Source organism: Echinops telfairi, unplaced genomic scaffold, assembly GCF_000313985.2.
Source record: "Echinops telfairi isolate 266 unplaced genomic scaffold, ASM31398v2 ScPeMD7_3;HRSCAF=10, whole genome shotgun sequence".
Lineage (NCBI taxonomy): Eukaryota > Metazoa > Chordata > Mammalia > Afrosoricida > Tenrecidae > Echinops > Echinops telfairi.
The window spans coordinates 4345338-4364691 of record NW_022103899.1 but is presented as its reverse complement, the minus strand read 5'-3'; the positions used below and the strand labels follow the sequence as shown (position 1 = coordinate 4364691).

The following is a 19354-nucleotide window of genomic DNA, read 5'->3' as shown; positions in this document are numbered from 1 at the left end:
AGTTTCTCTCAAATATTTCTCACTAAAAACAAATTGCTGGTGTGCTCCTTATTTGTAGCATGACCTATATGTGCGTGAATGTTTTCCTTTCAGAACCGCTAGGTGGCTGAGACTTAATTTCACTCGAAACACCCTAATGATATATCTGCTGTTACAAATTAAACATTTCAATAGTGCATTAAATATGCATATCCCAAGAGGGGAAAAAGATATGTTGCTGTGCCTGAGCAGCCAAATAGAATATGCCAGTGAGAACTGATTTTCACATACACACACACGAGCACACACATACTTGTAGCGATAGAGATAGATATATACATATATAGTATCTGCATGAAAACATCAGTATCTTAAAATCATGCTGCACTTATACTTTGTATCTAAATGGATACATGGCTGGGTCTCTCCTAGGCTATCACATTGAGTTCAAGGAAAGAAACAGCCTCATGTGGAAGAGAGCTAACAAGACTCCTATTCGAATGAAAGACTTCAAAGTGACAGGATTAACTGAAGGGCTTGAATATGAATTCCGGGTAATGGCAATCAACCTAGCGGGAGTGGGCAAGCCGAGCCTGCCTTCAGAGCCGGTCGTGGCACTTGATCCAATTGGTAAGTCACCACGGGAGGGAGCGAGCCAGCTGTGTGCTCTGCATGAAGCAAGCATTGGTGTTTGTTTGACTGCTTTTATTTTTCTGCTGTAGATCCTCCTGGCAAACCTGAAGTTATTAACGTGACAAGGAATTCAGTGACTCTCATTTGGACAGAGCCCAAATACGACGGTGGTCACAAGCTGACTGGATACATCGTGGAGAAGCGGGAACTACCGTCTAAGTCTTGGATGAAAGCAAACCACGTCAACGTCCCGGACTGTGCCTATACTGTCACTGACCTCATTGAGGGTGGAAAATATGAATTCAGAATTAGAGCAAAGAATACGGCAGGGGCGATCAGCGCTCCATCAGAAAGTACGGGCACCATCATCTGCAAGGATGAATATGGTAGGTTTGGGTTTTGTTTTTTCACTTTTCATGCACATAAAAAATAGCTGTCAAGCCTCCTTTTTCTTTTCTGATTAAAAAACAAAAACTTTTTTTTTTCTTTGCAGAGGCACCAACCATTGTCCTTGATCCCACAATAAAAGACGGGTTGACGGTGAAAGCAGAGGATACTGTTGTTTTAAGTGCCATCAGCATTCTGGGCAAACCTCTCCCAACATCAAGTTGGTCCAGGGCTGGAAAAGACCTTAGACCGTCAGATATCGTGAAGATCGCGTCAACCCCAACATCTTCCACGCTTACTGTCAAGTACGCCACTAGGAAGGATGCTGGCGAATACACCATCACCGCTTGCAATCCTTTCGGTACAAAGGAGGAACACGTGAAGGTAACAGTCCTCGATGTACCTGGCCCCCCAGGTCCTATTGAAATCAGCAACGTTTCTTCAGAAAAAGCAACACTCACGTGGACGCCCCCCGTGGAAGATGGCGGCTCACCAATTAAGTCCTACGTTCTCGAAAAGAGAGAAACCAGCCGACTCCTGTGGACGGTGGTTGCCGAAGACATTCAGTCTTGCCGGCACGTGGCCACCAAACTGATCCAAGGAAATGAGTACCTATTCCGGGTCTCGGCTGTAAACCAGTATGGCAAAGGGGAGCCTGTCGAGTCGGAACCTGTCAAAGTGGTAGACAGATTCGGTATGTAGAGCACGTGAGGGAACGGATACACACACATTTGCCAGCAGAGTTTCCGAAAGCGTGAGTTTCTCATCAACTTGCTTCCTTTTCAGGTCCCCCCGGCCCTCCCGGAAAACCGGAGATATCAAATGTCACCAAGAGCTCTGCTACAGTCAGCTGGAGGCGGCCAACTGATGACGGCGGCAGTGAGATCACCGGATATCACCTAGAAAGGAGGGAGAAGAAGAGCTCCCGATGGGTGAGAGCCACCAAGACGCCCGTTTCCGACCTCAGATGCAAAGTCACAGGACTGCAAGAAGGAAACACGTATGAATTCCGTGTCAGCGCAGAAAACAGAGCCGGGATTGGTCCGCCCAGTGATGCCTCAAATTCTGTTCTCATAAAAGATGTAGCATGTTAGTATTTTTATCTTCTTCCGCACACCTTCCGTAGTGTGTCCAGAGACCAAACTCTTGACACACGTTTACTTGTTTTGGTTTCTTTTTCAGATCCCCCAGGACCCCCTTCAAATGCCCGCGTCACCGACACTACCAAGAAATCTGCTTCTTTGGCCTGGGGCAAGCCGCATTACGATGGTGGCCTGGAAATCACCGGCTACATTGTGGAGCATCAGAAAGTAGGGGAGGAGGCCTGGACGAAGGACACGACAGGAACCGCCCTCAGAATCACTCAGTTTGTTGTGCCCGATCTTCACACTAAGGAAAAATACAACTTCAGAATCAGCGCCATCAACGATGCAGGCGTTGGGGAGCCCGCAGTGGTTCCAAATGTGGAAATTGTCGAACGGGAGATGGCTCCTGACTTTGAACTAGATGCGGAGCTGCGGAGAACGCTTGTGGTCAGAGCAGGGCTCAGTATCCGAATCTTTGTGCCGATCAAAGGGCGTCCTGCCCCTGAGGTGACATGGACCAAAGATGACATCAACCTGAAAACCCGAGCCAACATCGAAAACACGGAATCGTTCACTCTCCTGATCATCCCAGAGTGCAACAGATACGACACCGGTAAATTCGTGATGACCATCGAAAACCCTGCTGGCAAGAAAAGCGGCTTTGTTAACGTCAGGGTCTTGGATACACCGGGACCTGTTCTCAACCTTCGGCCTACTGACATCACAAAGGACAGTGTCACCCTCCACTGGGACCTCCCTCTGATAGACGGGGGCTCACGGATAACCAACTACATCGTGGAGAAGCGTGAGGCCACGCGGAAGTCTTACTCCACCGCCACCACCAAATGCCACAAGTGCACATACAAGGTCACTGGCTTGTCTGAAGGGTGCGAGTACTTTTTCCGCGTGATGGCAGAAAATGAATATGGGATTGGTGAGCCAGCAGAAACAACAGAGCCCGTCAAAGCCTCCGAAGCACCGTCACCACCAGACAGCCTTAATATCATGGACATAACTAAGAGCACGGTCAGCCTGGCTTGGCCGAAGCCAAGACACGACGGGGGCAGTAAGATCACCGGCTATGTGATCGAAGCCCAGAGAAAGGGCTCTGACCAGTGGACCCACATCACCACCGTGAAGGGGTTAGAGTGCGTGGTGCGGAATCTCACTGAAGGGGAGGAATACACCTTCCAAGTGATGGCGGTGAACAGCGCCGGGAGAAGCGCCCCTCGGGAGAGCAGACCCGTCATAGTCAAGGAACAGACCATGCTTCCGGAGTTGGATCTCCGCGGCATCTACCAGAAATTGGTCATTGCCAGAGCCGGTGACAACATCAAGGTGGAGATTCCAGTGCTTGGTCGACCCAAGCCCACTGTCACGTGGAAAAAAGGAGACCAAATTCTTAAACAGACACAGCGAGTGAATGTTGAAAACACTGCAACGTCAACCATCTTAAACATCAACGAATGTCTAAGAAGCGATAGTGGGCCTTATCCACTAACAGCAAGAAACATTGTAGGAGAGGTTGGCGACATTGTTACCATTCAAGTCCATGATGTCCCAGGACCACCCACTGGACCGATCAAATTTGATGAAGTTTCATCTGATTTTGTAACCTTCTCTTGGGAGCCCCCTGAGAACGATGGAGGGGTACCGATAAGCAACTATGTGGTGGAAATGCGACAAACTGACAGTACCACATGGGTGGAGTTAGCAACCACCGTTATACGGACCACCTATAAAGCCACTCGCCTTACTACCGGAATGGAGTATCAATTCCGCATAAAAGCTCAGAACAGATATGGAGTTGGGCCAGGCATCATATCGACATCCGTAGTTGCCAACTATCCATTTAAGGTCCCTGGGCCTCCTGGTACCCCCCAGGTAACTGCAGTCACCAAAGATTCAATGACAATTAGCTGGCATGAGCCTCTTTCTGATGGGGGAAGCCCCATTTTAGGATATCACATTGAGAGAAAAGAACGAAATGGTATTCTCTGGCAGACTGTGAGCAAAGCGTTAGTACCAGGCAACATTTTCAAATCAAGTGGCCTTACAGACGGGGTGGCATATGAATTCCGCGTGATTGCAGAAAACTTGGCAGGCAAAAGCAAGCCGAGCAAGCCTTCTGAGCCTATGCTTGCTCTGGACCCCATCGACCCCCCTGGGAAACCAGTGCCTCTCAATATTACTAGACACACCGTAACACTGAAGTGGGCCAAGCCTGAATATACTGGAGGCTTTAAGATTACAAGTTACATCGTTGAAAAGAGAGACCTTCCGAATGGACGGTGGCTGAAAGCCAACTTCAGCAACATTTTGGAAAATGAATTTACAGTTAGCGGCCTCACAGAAGATGCTGCATATGAATTCCGTGTGATTGCCAAAAATGCTGCTGGTGCCATGAGTCCACCGTCGGAGCCGTCGGACGCTATCACATGCCGAGATGACATTGAAGCGCCAACGATCATGGTGGATGTTAAATTTAAGGACACCGTCATATTAAAAGCAGGTGATGCCTTCAAGCTGGAAGCTGACGTGTCGGGCCGCCCACCGCCCACAATGGAGTGGACCAAAGATGGAAAAGAGCTTGAAAGCGCGGGAAAATTAGAAATAAAAACTGCAGATTTCTCTACGAATCTGGTGTGCAAGGATTCGACACGGAGAGATAGCGGTGCTTATACCCTCACGGCAACTAATCCTGGTGGTTTTGCCAAACACATCTTCAACGTCAAGGTCCTCGACAGACCAGGCCCTCCGGAAGGACCTTTGGCTGTGACCGAAGTGACCTCCGAAAAGTGCGTGTTGTCATGGTTGCCTCCGCTGGATGATGGCGGTGCCTCCATTGATCATTACGTGGTGCAAAAGCGGGAAACCAGCAGATTGGCGTGGACCAACGTAGCCTCCGAAGTCCCGATAACAAAGCTGAAGGTCACCAAACTTTTGAAAGGCAACGAATACATTTTCCGCGTCATGGCTGTAAATAAGTATGGCGTTGGGGAGCCACTGGAATCACAGCCCGTGCTTGCGGTGAATCCCTACGGACCCCCCGATCCTCCCAAAAACCCCGAGGTCACGACCATTACCAAAGATTCCATGATTGTCTGCTGGGGGCATCCTGACTCGGACGGCGGCAGCGAAATCACCAATTACATTGTGGAACGGCGTGATAAAGGTGGGCAACGCTGGGTCAAGTGCAACAAAAGGACTCTTACTGACTTAAGATACAAAGTGTCTGGACTCACAGAAGGTCACGAATATGAGTTCAGGATCACGGCTGAAAATGCTGCTGGCCTGAGTGCGCCCAGTGCTACCAGTCCATTTTACAAAGCCTGTGACACCGTGTTTAAACCTGGCCCTCCGGGCAATCCGCGCGTTCTGGACACAAGCAGATCGTCCATTTCGATCGCTTGGAATAAGCCTGTCTATGACGGTGGCTCAGAGATCACCGGGTACATGGTGGAGATTGCCCTGCCGGAGGAAGATGAGTGGCACATCGTCACGCCACCCTCCGGGCTCAAGGCAACTTCGTACACCATCACCAACCTCATAGAGAATCAGGAATATAAAATCCGCATCTACGCCATGAATTCTGAAGGAATTGGGGAACCCGCACTGGTCCCTGGGACTCCAAAGGCGGAGGAAAGGATGCTGCCTCCAGAGATCGAACTGGATGCCGACCTACGCAAAGTTGTTACTATCAGAGCCTGCTGTACCCTGAGACTGTTTGTTCCCATCAAAGGCAGGCCTGCTCCTGAGGTGAAGTGGGCACGTGAGCATGGAGAATCTCTAGATAAAGCCAGCATTGAATCCACAAGCTCCTACACGCTTCTCATTGTGGGAAATGTGAACCGATTCGACAGCGGCAAATACATACTCACTGTGGAAAACAGCTCAGGCAGCAAGTCTGCCTTTGTCAATGTGCGCGTGCTGGACACACCGGGCCCTCCACAGGCCCTGAAGATAAAGGAGGTCACCAAGGCCTCGGTCACACTGACGTGGGAGCCGCCTCTCATCGATGGAGGCTCGAAAATAAAGAACTATATCATCGAAAAGCGGGAATCAACCAGAAAAGCCTACTCAACGGTCGCCACAAATTGCCACAAGACCTCCTGGAAGGTGGACCAGCTTCAAGAAGGCTGCAGTTACTATTTCAGGGTTCTGGCCGAAAATGAATATGGCATCGGCCTGCCTGCTGAAACTACAGAATCCGTGAAAGCGTCAGAAAGACCCCTTCCTCCAGGGAAAATCACTTTGATGGATGTCACAAGAAACAGCGTGTCGCTCTCTTGGGAGAAACCCGAGCACGACGGAGGCAGCCGCATTCTCGGCTACATTGTGGAGATGCAGAGCAAGGGCAGTGACAAATGGGTCACGTGCGCCACGGTCAAAGTCACTGAAGCCACTATCACAGGATTAATTCAGGGTGAGGAATACTCTTTCCGTGTTTCAGCCAAGAATGAAAAGGGTATCAGTGACCCCAGACAACTGAGCGTGCCTGTGATTGCGAAAGATCTTGTCATCCCACCAGCCTTCAAACTCCTTTTCAACACCTTCACGGTACTGGCTGGTGAAGACCTGAAAGTTGATGTTCCATTCATTGGACGTCCTCCCCCGGCTGTGACCTGGCATAAGGATAACGTCCCGCTGCGGCAGACCACGAGAGTCAACGCAGAGAGCACAGAAAACAACTCGCTGTTGACAATTAAGGAAGCGTGCCGGGAAGATGTTGGGCATTATGTCGTCAAACTGACTAACTCAGCTGGCGAAGCTACCGAAACCCTCAACGTCATAGTTCTTGACAAACCAGGCCCTCCAACTGGCCCGGTTAAAATGGATGAAGTGACGGCTGACAGTATTACTCTTTCGTGGGGCCCACCAAAGTACGATGGCGGAAGTTCGATCAATAATTACATCGTAGAGAAACGGGACACTTCCACAACCACCTGGCAAATTGTGTCAGCCACTGTGGCCAGGACAACGATCAAGGCTTGCAGATTAAAGACTGGGTGTGAGTATCAGTTTAGAATTGCAGCTGAAAACAGATATGGGAAGAGTACCTATCTCACCTCGGAGCCTGTCGTAGCCCAGTATCCATTCAAAGTCCCCGGTCCTCCAGGCACGCCATTTGTCACAGTCTCTTCCAAGGACAGCATGGAGGTCCAGTGGAATGAGCCGGTCAGCGACGGAGGCAGCAAAGTCATTGGCTACCATCTAGAACGCAAGGAGAGAAACAGCATCCTCTGGGTTAAGTTGAACAAAACACCTATTCCCCAGACCAAGTTTAAAACTACTGGCCTCGAAGAAGGCATCGAATATGAATTCAGGGTCTCCGCTGAGAACATAGTAGGCACAGGCAAGCCGAGTAAAGTATCGGAATGCTACGTAGCTCGTGACCCTTGTGATCCACCAGGACGGCCCGAGGCCATCATTGTCACCAGGAATTCTGTGACTCTTCAGTGGAAGAAGCCCACTTACGATGGTGGAAGCCAAATCACTGGGTACGTGGTTGAGAAGAAAGAGCTACCCGAGGGCCGCTGGATGAAAGCCAGTTTCACGAATATCATGGAGACCCAGTTTGAAGTAACCGGCCTAGTGGAAGACCACAGATATGAGTTCCGGGTGATAGCTCGAAATGCTGCGGGCGTGTTCAGTGAGCCTTCAGAAAGCACTGGCGCCATCACAGCTAGAGATGAGCTCGAGCCACCGCGGATCAGTATGGACCCCAAATTCAAAGACACGCTGGTACTTCATGCTGGCGAGTCCTTCAAGATTGAGGCAGACGTCCACGGCAAACCAATCCCGGCCATTCGGTGGGCCAAGGGTGACCAGGAGCTTTCCAACACCGCCAGAGTAGAAATCAAGAGCACCGACTTTGCCACCAGTCTCAGTGTCAAAGACGCAGGGCGCGCCGACAGTGGAAATTACGTACTGACGGCCAAAAACGTTGCAGGAGAAAGATCCGCCACCGTGAACGTGAAAGTCCTTGACAGACCAGGGCCACCTGAAGGACCCGTTGCCATATCAGGAGTTACTGCAGAAAAGTGCCTGCTAGCTTGGAAACCCCCACTACAAGACGGGGGCAGTGACATCACAAATTACATTGTGGAAAGGAGAGAGACCAGCCGCTTAGTTTGGACGGTGGTGGATGCCAATGTGCAAACTCTGAGCTGCAAGGTTACAAAACTCCTGGAAGGTAATGAGTATATTTTCCGTATAATGGCGGTAAACAAATACGGCGTTGGCGAACCTCTTGAATCGGAGCCTGTCTTGGCCAAGAACCCATTTGTAGTGCCAGCTGCACCCAAGGCCCCAGAAGTCACAGCAGTGACCAAGGACTCGATGACTGTTGTGTGGGACAGGCCAGCATCTGATGGGGGCAGTGAAATTCTTGGATATGTTCTTGAAAAACGGGACAAAGAGGGCATTCGATGGTCAAGATGCCACAAGCGTCTGGTTGGGGAGTTGCGCTTGAAGGTCACCGGACTCATCGAAAATCACAATTACGAATTCAGGGTCTCAGCGGAGAATGCCGCCGGACTTAGCGAGCCCAGCCTGCCTTCCACTTACCAAAAGGCTTGTGATCCTGTTTATAAGCCAGGGCCGCCAAATAACCCCAAAGTCATAGATATTACCAGATCCTCCGTTTTCCTTTCGTGGAGCAAACCAATCTACGACGGCGGCTGTGAAATCCAAGGGTATATTGTGGAAAAGTGTGACGTGAGTGTTGGTGAGTGGACAATGTGCACTCCACCGACCGGAATCAATAAAACAAACGTGGAAGTAGAGAAGCTGCTGGAGAAGCATGAGTACCACTTCCGTATCTGTGCCGTCAATAAAGCTGGCGTCGGGGAGCACGCTGATGTCCCGGGCCCCGTGATGGTGGAAGAAAAACTGGAAGCGCCCGACATCGATCTCGATCTCGAACTAAGGAAAATTATAAATATAAGGGCCGGTGGCTCCTTACGGTTATTTGTTCCTATTAAAGGCCGTCCCACACCGGAAGTTAAGTGGGGGAAGGTGGACGGCGACATCCGCGATGCAGCCATCATTGATGTCACCAGCAGCTTCACCTCTCTTGTGCTCGACAACGTCAACCGCTATGATAGTGGGAAATACACTCTCACCCTAGAAAACAGCAGTGGGACAAAGTCTGCCTTTGTCACTGTGAGAGTCCTGGACACCCCAAGTCCGCCTGTCAACCTGAAGGTCACAGATATCACCAAAGATTCGGTATCCATTACCTGGGAACCTCCTCTGTTGGATGGGGGATCCAAAATAAAAAATTACATCGTTGAAAAACGCGAGGCCACAAGGAAATCCTATGCCGCTGTGGTAACAAACTGCCACAAGAATTCCTGGAGAATCGATCAACTCCAAGAAGGTTGTAGTTACTACTTCCGAGTCACCGCGGAGAATGAGTATGGCATTGGCCTGCCGGCCCACACTGCTGATCCAATTAAGGTTGCTGAAGTCCCACAACCTCCGGGAAAAATAACCGTGGATGACGTCACCAGAAACAGTGTCTCCCTGAGTTGGACCAAGCCGGAACACGACGGCGGCAGTAAAATCATCCAGTACGTTGTGGAGATGCAGGCTAAACACAGTGACAAGTGGTCCGAGTGTGCACGAGTGAAGACCCTGGAAGCGGTAATTACCAACCTAACTCAAGGAGAAGAGTATCTCTTTAGAGTGGTGGCTGTAAATGAAAAGGGACGAAGTGATCCTAGGTCCCTGGCAGTTCCTATAGTCGCTAAAGATCTGGTGATTGAGCCAGATGTCAGGCCTCCGCTGAACAGTTACAGCGTCCAGGTTGGCCAGGATTTGAAAATAGAAGTGCCGATTTCTGGGCGTCCTAAACCAACCGTTACCTGGACTAAAGATGGCCTTCCACTGAAGCAGACCACCCGAATCAATGTCACCGATTCCACTGACCTCACTGTACTCAGCATTAAGGAAAGTCACAAGGATGATGGTGGACAATATGGAATCACAGTTGCCAATGTTGTTGGCCAGAAAGCAGCATCTATTGACATTATAACTCTAGATAAGCCTGACCCTCCAAAAGGACCTGTTAAATTTGATGAAGTCAGTGCTGAAAGCATCACCTTATCTTGGAACCCTCCGTTATATACAGGAGGCTGCCAAATCACCAACTACATCGTGCAGAAACGAGATACCACCACCACCGTATGGGACATTGTTTCTGCTACTGTTGCCAGGACGACGCTCAAAGTGACCAAACTGAAAACGGGCACAGAGTACCAGTTCAGAATATTCGCTGAAAACCGATATGGACAAAGCTTTGCCTTGGAGTCAGAGCCCATTGTAGCTCAATATCCCTACAAAGAACCAGGCCCTCCAGGCACACCATTTGCCACAGCCATTTCCAAAGACTCCATGGTGGTCCAGTGGCACGAGCCCATTAATAATGGTGGGAGCCCAGTCATAGGTTACCACCTTGAGAGAAAAGAAAGAAATAGTATTTTGTGGACAAAAGTCAACAAGACGATTATTCATGACACCCAATTTAAAGTCCTCAATCTTGAAGAAGGCATTGAGTATGAATTCAGAGTTTATGCTGAAAATATCGTTGGTGTGGGCAAAGCCAGCAAAACTTCCGAGTGCTACGTTGCCAGAGATCCCTGTGACCCACCAGGAACCCCAGAAGCCATAATGGTTAAAAGAAACGAAATCACTTTACAGTGGACAAAGCCTGCATACGATGGTGGCAGTATGATTACAGGCTACATTGTAGAGAAGCGTGACTTGCCTGAGGGTCGTTGGATGAAAGCCAGCTTCACAAACGTCACGGAAACTCAATTTACTGTATCCGGCCTTACTGAAGATCAAAGATATGAATTCAGAGTCATTGCAAAGAATGCAGCTGGAACTGTAAGTAAGCCCTCCGACAGCACTGGGCCAATCACTGCCAAAGATGAAGTTGAGCTCCCAAGAATTTCAATGGATCCCAAATTCAGAGACACCATTGTGGTCAACGCTGGGGAAACGTTCAGGCTCGAGGCTGATGTCCACGGAAAGCCCCTGCCTACCATTGAGTGGTTAAGAGGCGATAAAGAAGTTGAAGAATCTGCCAGATGCGAAATAAAGAATACGGATTGTAAAGCTTTACTGGTTGTCAAAGACGCCATTAGAATTGACGGGGGGCAGTATATTTTAAGGGCTTCCAACGTTGCCGGGTCAAAGTCATTCCCAGTTAATGTGAAAGTATTAGACAGCCCAGGGCCTCCAGAAGGGCCAGTCCAGGTCACCGGAGTCACGTGTGAAAAGTGCACTTTAACTTGGTCTCCCCCGCTCCAAGACGGCGGCAGTGACATTTCTCACTACGTTGTTGAAAAGCGAGAAACCAGCCGACTTGCCTGGACGGTTGTGTCTTCAGAGGTGGTGACCAATTCTCTGAAAGTTACCAAACTCTTGGAAGGCAATGAATATGTTTTCCGTATAATGGCTGTCAATAAATATGGTGTTGGAGAGCCGTTAGAGTCTGCGCCGGTGCTAATGAAAAATCCATTTGTGCTACCTGGGCCACCGAAAAACCTGGAAGTCACGAACATTGCCAAGGACTCCATGACAGTCTGCTGGAACCGCCCAGACAGTGACGGTGGAAGTGAGATCATCGGTTACATTGTAGAGAAAAGAGACAGGAGTGGCATCCGGTGGATCAAATGTAATAAACGCCGCATTACTGATCTGCGTCTTAGAGTCACGGGATTAACAGAGGACCATGAGTACGAGTTCAGAGTCTCTGCGGAAAACGCCGCTGGAGTTGGGGAACCCAGCCCAGCTACGGTTTACTACAAGGCTTGTGATCCGGTATTCAAACCCGGCCCGCCCACCAATGCCCACGTTGTCGACACCACTAAAAATTCTATTACACTTGCCTGGGGCAAGCCCATCTATGACGGTGGCAGTGAGATCCTGGGGTACGTAGTGGAGTTCTGTAAGGCAGAAGACGATGACTGGCAAATAGCTACGCCCCAGACTGGCCTGAGGGTCACTCGATACGAAATAGCCAAACTCACTGAACACCAAGAGTACAAAATACGAGTGTGTGCCCTCAACAAGGTGGGTTTAGGTGACGCTGCATCGGTTCCTGGCACTGTGAAGCCAGAAGATAAACTTGAGGCACCCGAACTTGACCTTGACTCCGAACTGAGGAAAGGAATAGTCGTGAGAGCGGGCGGATCTGCCAGGATCCACATCCCATTCAAGGGTCGTCCAACCCCTGAGATCACTTGGTCTCGAGAGGAGGGTGACTTCACAGATAAGGTCCAAATTGAGAAAGGATTAAACTATACCCAACTCTCGATAGATAACTGTGACAGAAACGATGCCGGAAAATACACTCTGACACTGCAAAACAGCAGTGGGACCAAATCTGCGTTCGTCACTGTGAAAGTTCTCGACACTCCAGGACCCCCGCAGAATCTGGCCGTCAAGGAAGTGAGAAAAGACTACGCCGTTCTGGTGTGGGAACCACCCGTCATTGATGGCGGCGCAAAGATCAAGAACTACGTTATCGACAAGCGCGAGTCAACCAGAAAAGCATATGCCAACGTAAGCAGCAAGTGCAGCAAAACCAGCTTTAGGGTTGAGAATCTTACAGAGGGAGCCATTTATTACTTCAGAGTCATGGCCGAGAATGAATTCGGCGTGGGTGTTCCGGTGGAAACCGTCGATGCCGTGAAAGCTGCCGAACCTCCTTCCCCACCAGGGAAGGTGACCCTCACCGACGTGTCCCAGACGAGTGCATCCCTTATGTGGGAGAAACCTGAACACGATGGTGGTAGCAGAGTCCTCGGGTATATTGTTGAAATGCAGCCCAAAGGAACCGAAAAATGGAGTGTGGTGGCCGAATCCAAAGCCTGTCATGCAGTCGTTAGCGGTTTGAGTTCTGGGCAAGAGTATCAGTTCCGCATCAAGGCTTACAATGAGAAAGGGAAAAGCGATCCGAGGGTGCTTGGTGTCCCGGTCATCGCCAAGGACCTGACGATACAGCCTAGTTTGAAGTTACCGTTTAATACCTATAGCGTCCAAGCTGGAGAAGATCTGAACATCGACATCCTGGTGATAGGCCGACCAAGACCTAAGGTTTCTTGGGTCAAAGATGGTGAGCCTCTTAAACAGACCACGAGAGTAAACGTTGATGAAACGGCGACCTCAACCATTTTGCACATCAAGGAGAGTAACAAAGACGACTTTGGAAAATACACCGTAACGGCCACCAATAGTGCAGGCACAGCAACAGAAAATCTCAGCGTGATCATCTTGGAAAAACCTGGACCCCCAGTTGGACCAGTTCGGTTCGACGAAGTTAGCGCGGACTTTGTGGTGATATCTTGGGAACCTCCAGCATATACCGGTGGCTGTCAGATCAGCAACTACATTGTCGAGAAGAGAGATACAACCACCACCAACTGGCAGATGGTATCAGCCACCGTTGCCAGAACTACAATTAAAATAACCAAGCTCAAGACCGGCACTGAATACCAGTTTAGAATTTTCGCTGAAAACAGGTATGGCAAAAGTACCTCTCTGGATTCTAAGCCAGTTATTGTACAATATCCCTTTAAGGTACCTGGACCTCCTGGGACTCCTTTTGTGACATCCATCTCAAAAGATCAAATGCTTGTGCAATGGCACGAGCCAGTGAATGACGGAGGCAGCAAGGTTATCGGTTACCACCTGGAACAGAAAGAAAAGAACAGTATTTTGTGGGTCAAGTTAAATAAGACTGCCATTCAAGACACCAAGTTCAAAACCACTGGACTTGACGAAGGCCTTGAGTATGAGTTCAGAGTTTCTGCTGAGAATATTGTGGGCATCGGTAAGCCCAGCAAAGTATCTGAATGCTTTGTTGCTCGCGACCCCTGTGACCCACCTGGTCGCCCTGAGGCCATTGTCATCACAAGAAACAACGTCACGCTGAAGTGGAAGAAACCTGCCTACGACGGTGGTAGCAGAATAACAGGGTACATCGTAGAAAAGAAAGACCTGCCTGATGGCCGTTGGATGAAAGCCAGCTTTACTAATGTGTTAGAAACGGAATTTACGGTGAGCGGACTTGTAGAAAACCAAAGGTATGAATTTAGAGTGATCGCAAGAAATGCAGCTGGCAACTTCAGTGAACCGTCCGAAAGCACCGGGGCCATTACTGCGAGAGATGAAATCGATGCACCAAATGCCTCGCTGGATCCCAAATACAAAGATGTCATCGTTGTTCACGCAGGAGAGACTTTTGTTCTTGAAGCTGATATCCGAGGCAAACCTGTACCTGATGTCGTTTGGTCAAAAGATGGCAAAGAACTCGAGGAAACCGCTGCGAGGATGGAAATCAAGTCCACTATACAGAAAACCACCCTAGTGGTCAAAGACTGCATACGGAACGATGGAGGACAATATATTCTGAAACTGAGCAATGTTGGAGGTACGAAGTCTATACCCATCACCGTAAAGGTACTTGACAGGCCAGGGCCACCCGAAGGGCCTCTAAAAGTTTCAGGGGTCACTGCTGAAAAATGTTACCTGGCATGGCACCCACCTCTGCAAGATGGCGGTGCTAATATTTCACATTACATCATTGAAAAGAGAGAGACAAGCAGACTCTCCTGGACCCAAGTCTCAACCGAGGTCCAAGCCCTAAACTACAAAGTCACTAAACTGCTTCCTGGTAATGAGTACATTTTCCGAGTCATGGCTGTGAACAAGTACGGAATTGGCGAGCCCCTGGAATCCGAACCTGTTATGGCCTGTAACCCTTATAAGCCCCCAGGTCCTCCTTCCACACCTGAGGTCTCGGCCATCACCAAAGACTCAATGGTAGTCACGTGGACACGTCCAGTGGATGATGGAGGTGCTGAAATCGAGGGCTATGTTCTCGAAAAACGAGACAAAGAAAGCATTCGATGGACCAAGTGCAACAAGAAAACACTGACAGACCTTCGATTCAGAGTAACTGGCCTGACCGAAGGCCATTCCTATGAGTTCAGAGTTGCCGCTGAAAATGCAGCTGGTGTGGGGGAACCCAGTGAGCCGTCCGTTTTCTATCGTGCCTGTGATGCCCTGTATCCACCAGGCCCACCAAGCAATCCCAAAGTGACGGACACGTCCAGGTCGTCTGTATCCCTGGCCTGGAATAAGCCCATTTATGATGGCGGTGCCCCAGTGAGAGGTTACATTGTTGAGGTCAAAGAAAACGCGGCCGATGAATGGACAACTTGCACGCCACCAACAGGACTGCAAGGCAAACAGTTCACCGTGACCAAGCTTAAGGAAAACACTGAATACAACTTCCGTATTTGCGCCATCAACTCGGAAGGTGTCGGGGAACCTGCAACTATACCTGGTTCAGTCGTTGCTAAGGAAAGGATCGAGCCACCAGAAATAGAACTTGATGCTGATCTCAGAAAAGTCGTCGTCCTGCGTGCAAGTGCCACGTTGCGTTTATTTGTCACGATCAAGGGTAGACCGGAGCCGGAGGTTAGGTGGGAAAAGGCTGAAGGCACCCTCACCGAGAGGGCCCAGGTGGAGGTGACCAGCTCATACACCATGTTGGTGATTGACAATGTCACTAGATTTGACAGCGGTCGGTATAATCTGACCCTGGAGAATAATAGCGGCTCCAAAACCGCCTTCGTGAATGTCAGGGTCCTGGACTCACCGAGCGCCCCCGTGAATCTGAGTGTGAGAGAGGTGAGGAAAGACGCGGTGACCCTCGCCTGGGAACCGCCACTCATCGACGGCGGAGCCAAGATCACCAACTACATCGTCGAAAAGCGAGAAACGACGAGGAAAGCCTATGCAACGGTTACCAGCAATTGCACCAAGAACACGTTTAAAATTGAAAACCTGCAAGAAGGGTGTTCGTACTACTTCCGGGTCTTGGCTTCCAACGAATATGGGATTGGCTTGCCGGCTGAAACCACCGAACCCGTTAAGGTGTCGGAACCACCCCTCCCACCTGGAAGAGTCACTCTCGTCGACGTGACCCGTAATACAGCCACAATGAAGTGGGAGAAGCCAGAAAGTGACGGTGGCAGCAAAATTACCGGTTATGTCGTTGAAATGCAGACAAAAGGAAGTGAAAAATGGAGCACGTGCACACAGGTGAAGACCCTAGAAGCCACTGTGTCGGGGCTGACTGCGGGAGAGGAGTACGTCTTCAGGGTCGCTGCAGTCAATGAAAAAGGAAGAAGTGACCCGAGACAACTGGGGGTGCCAGTCATCGCAAGAGACATCGAAATAAAGCCTTCCGTTGAGCTTCCCTTCAATACTTTCCATGTCAAGGCTGGGGAACAGCTTAAGGTGGATGTGCCATTCAAAGGAAGACCGCAAGCCACGGTCAGCTGGACAAAGGACGGCCAGCTGCTTAAAGAAACCACTAGGGTCAATGTCATTTCTTCAAAGACTGTAACGTCCCTCTCCATCCAGGATGCTTCAAGGGAAGATGTTGGAACTTACGAACTGTGTGTTTCTAACAGTGCTGGCTCGACAACAGTGCCTCTTACGGTCATTGTTCTTGCCAGACCAGGACCTCCAGGACCCATACGTATCGATGATGTTAGCTGTGACAACGTAACCATTTCCTGGAACCCTCCAGAATACGACGGTGGCTGCCAAATCAGCAATTACGTTGTCGAAAAGCGAGAAACCACTTCTACAACCTGGCAAGTCGTCTCCCAAGCAGTTGCAAGAACATCCATTAAAATCGTTCGCCTGACGACGGGCAGTGAGTATCAGTTCCGTGTCTGTGCCGAAAACCGCTATGGAAAGAGTTCCTACAGTGAGTCTTCAGCTGTTGTTGCTGAGTATCCTTTCAGCCCCCCAGGCCCTCCTGGCACTCCTAGAGTTGTGCAGGCCACGAAGTCGACCATGGTCGTGAGCTGGCACATGCCCGTTAATGATGGAGGAAGTCAAGTCCTTGGCTATCACCTGGAGTACAAAGAAAGAAGCAGCATTCTTTGGTCGAAAGCGAATAAAACCCTCATCTCCGATACACAAATGAAGGTGACCGGCCTTGACGAAGGGCTCCTGTACGAGTATCGTGTGTATGCGGTGAATATTGCCGGAATTGGCAAATGTAGTAAATCTTGTGAGCCGGTGCCTGCACGAGATCCTTGTGACCCTCCTGGGCAACCCGAAGTTACAAACATCACAAGAAAATCAGTGTCGCTTAAGTGGTCGAAACCGCATTACGATGGTGGATCGAAGATCACAGGCTACATTATTGAGCGCCGCGAACTACCAGATGGCCGGTGGCTGAAGTGCAATTTTACCAACGTTCTAGAAACGTACTTCGAGGTGACGGAACTCACTGAGGATCAGCGGTATGAATTCCGGGTTTTTGCTCGGAATGCTGCTGACTCAGTTAGTGAGCCATCCGAGTCCACTGGACCTATTACAGTGAAAGATGATGTCGAGGCTCCCAGAATTATGATGGATGTCAAATTCCGAGACCTCATTGTCATCAGAGCCGGAGAAGTCCTAAAGATCAATGCAGACATCGCAGGGCGGCCTCTACCAGTCATCTCCTGGGCCAAAGATTGTAAAGAAATTGAAGAAAGGGCAAGAACAGAAATCGTCTCGACAGACTCTAATACTTCGCTAACAGTTAAGGACTGTGTAAGGCGAGACACCGGGCAGTACGTACTCACCCTGAAGAATGTGGCCGGAACTCGGTCCATGGCAGTCAACTGCAGGGTCCTTGATAAGCCTGGCCCGCCGGCAGGACCGCTTGAAATAAACGGTCTCACTGCAGAGAAATGCTCTCTCTCCTGGGGACGACCCCAAGAAGATGGAGGTGCAGACATCGACTACTACATCGTAGAAAAGCGTGAAACGAGCCATCTGGCGTGGACAATATGTGAAGGGGAGTTAAGGACAACCTCCTGTAAAGTAACCAGGCTGCTCAAAGGCAACGAATACATTTTCAGAGTCACTGGTGTTAATAAATATGGTGTTGGCGAGCCCCTTGAGAGTGTGGCTGTAAAGGCGCTGGATCCATTTACAGTTCCGAGCCCACCAACCTCTTTAGAAATTACATCCGTGACCAAAGACTTCATGACCCTGTGCTGGTCCAGACCCGAAAGTGATGGAGGCAGTGACATCTCTGGATACCTCATTGAAAGGAGAGAGAAGAACAGCCTAAGGTGGGTGCGTGTCAACAAAAAGCCAGTTTATGACCTGAGAGTGAAATCAACAGGACTTCGGGAAGGATGTGAATATGAGTATCGGGTTTTTGCAGAAAACGTTGCTGGTCTCAGCCTGCCAAGTGAAACCACTCCCTTAATCCGGGCAGAAGACCCAGTGTTCTTACCATCTCCTCCATCGAAACCCAAAATTGTGGACTCCAGCAAGACAAGTATAACTATTGGCTGGGTTAAGCCCTTGTTTGATGGTGGGGCCCCAATAACTGGATATACTGTCGAATACAAAAAGTCCGATGAAACTGACTGGACAACCGCCATTCACAGCTTAAGAGGTACAGAATGTACAGTAAATGGACTGACCACAGGGGCCGAGTATGTTTTCAGAGTGAGATCTGTCAATAAGGTCGGTGCTAGTGATCCCAGTGATAGCTCCGATCCTCAGATAGTGAAGGAAAGGGAAGAGGAACCTGTGTTTGATCTTGACAGCGAAATGAAAAAGACCTTGATTGTCAAGGCCGGTGCTTCATTCACCATGACGGTGCCTTTCCGAGGAAGACCAGTACCCAACGTCTCCTGGAGCAAGCCTGACACTGATCTGCGTACTAGAGCTTACATTGATTCCAAAGACTGCCGCACATCACTTACGATCGAAAATGCCAACAGAAACGACTCTGGAAAGTACACACTGATGATTCAGAACATTTTGAGCTCTGCTTCGCTGACTTTAGTTGTCAAAGTCTTAGATTCCCCTGGTCCTCCAGCCAACATTACTGTCCAAGAGGTAACCAAAGAGTCTGCCGTGCTATCCTGGGATCTTCCCGAAAATGATGGCGGGGCCCCCGTGAAGAAGTACCACGTGGAAAAACGTGAGGCCAGCAAGAAAGCATGGGTCTCTGTGACCAACAACTGTAATCGCCTCTCCTACAAAGTGACCAATTTACAAGAAGGAGCAGTTTATTACTTCAGAGTCGCTGGAGAGAATGAATTCGGTGTTGGCGTACCAGCCGAAACGAAGGAGGGAGTAAAGATAACAGGTGGGTTTTTAAGAACAAGGCAAATTCACATACACATATTCATTGTGACCGTGCCAACCACCCTACT

The 19354-nt window shown here is 49.6% G+C and overlaps 1 protein-coding gene across 1 annotated transcript in view; it reads left to right on the top strand.

The window, feature by feature from the left end:
- Positions 1-19354, top strand: part of TTN (titin) — a 315644-nt gene that overhangs the window by 261481 nt on the left and 34809 nt on the right. The window contains exons 274-278 of the mRNA XM_045294579.1: positions 412-609; positions 702-998; positions 1106-1693; positions 1786-2088; positions 2182-19287. Coding sequence (XP_045150514.1) covers positions 412-609; positions 702-998; positions 1106-1693; positions 1786-2088; positions 2182-19287 — 18492 coding nt within the window. The remainder of the gene's footprint in view (positions 1-411; positions 610-701; positions 999-1105; positions 1694-1785; positions 2089-2181; positions 19288-19354) is intronic.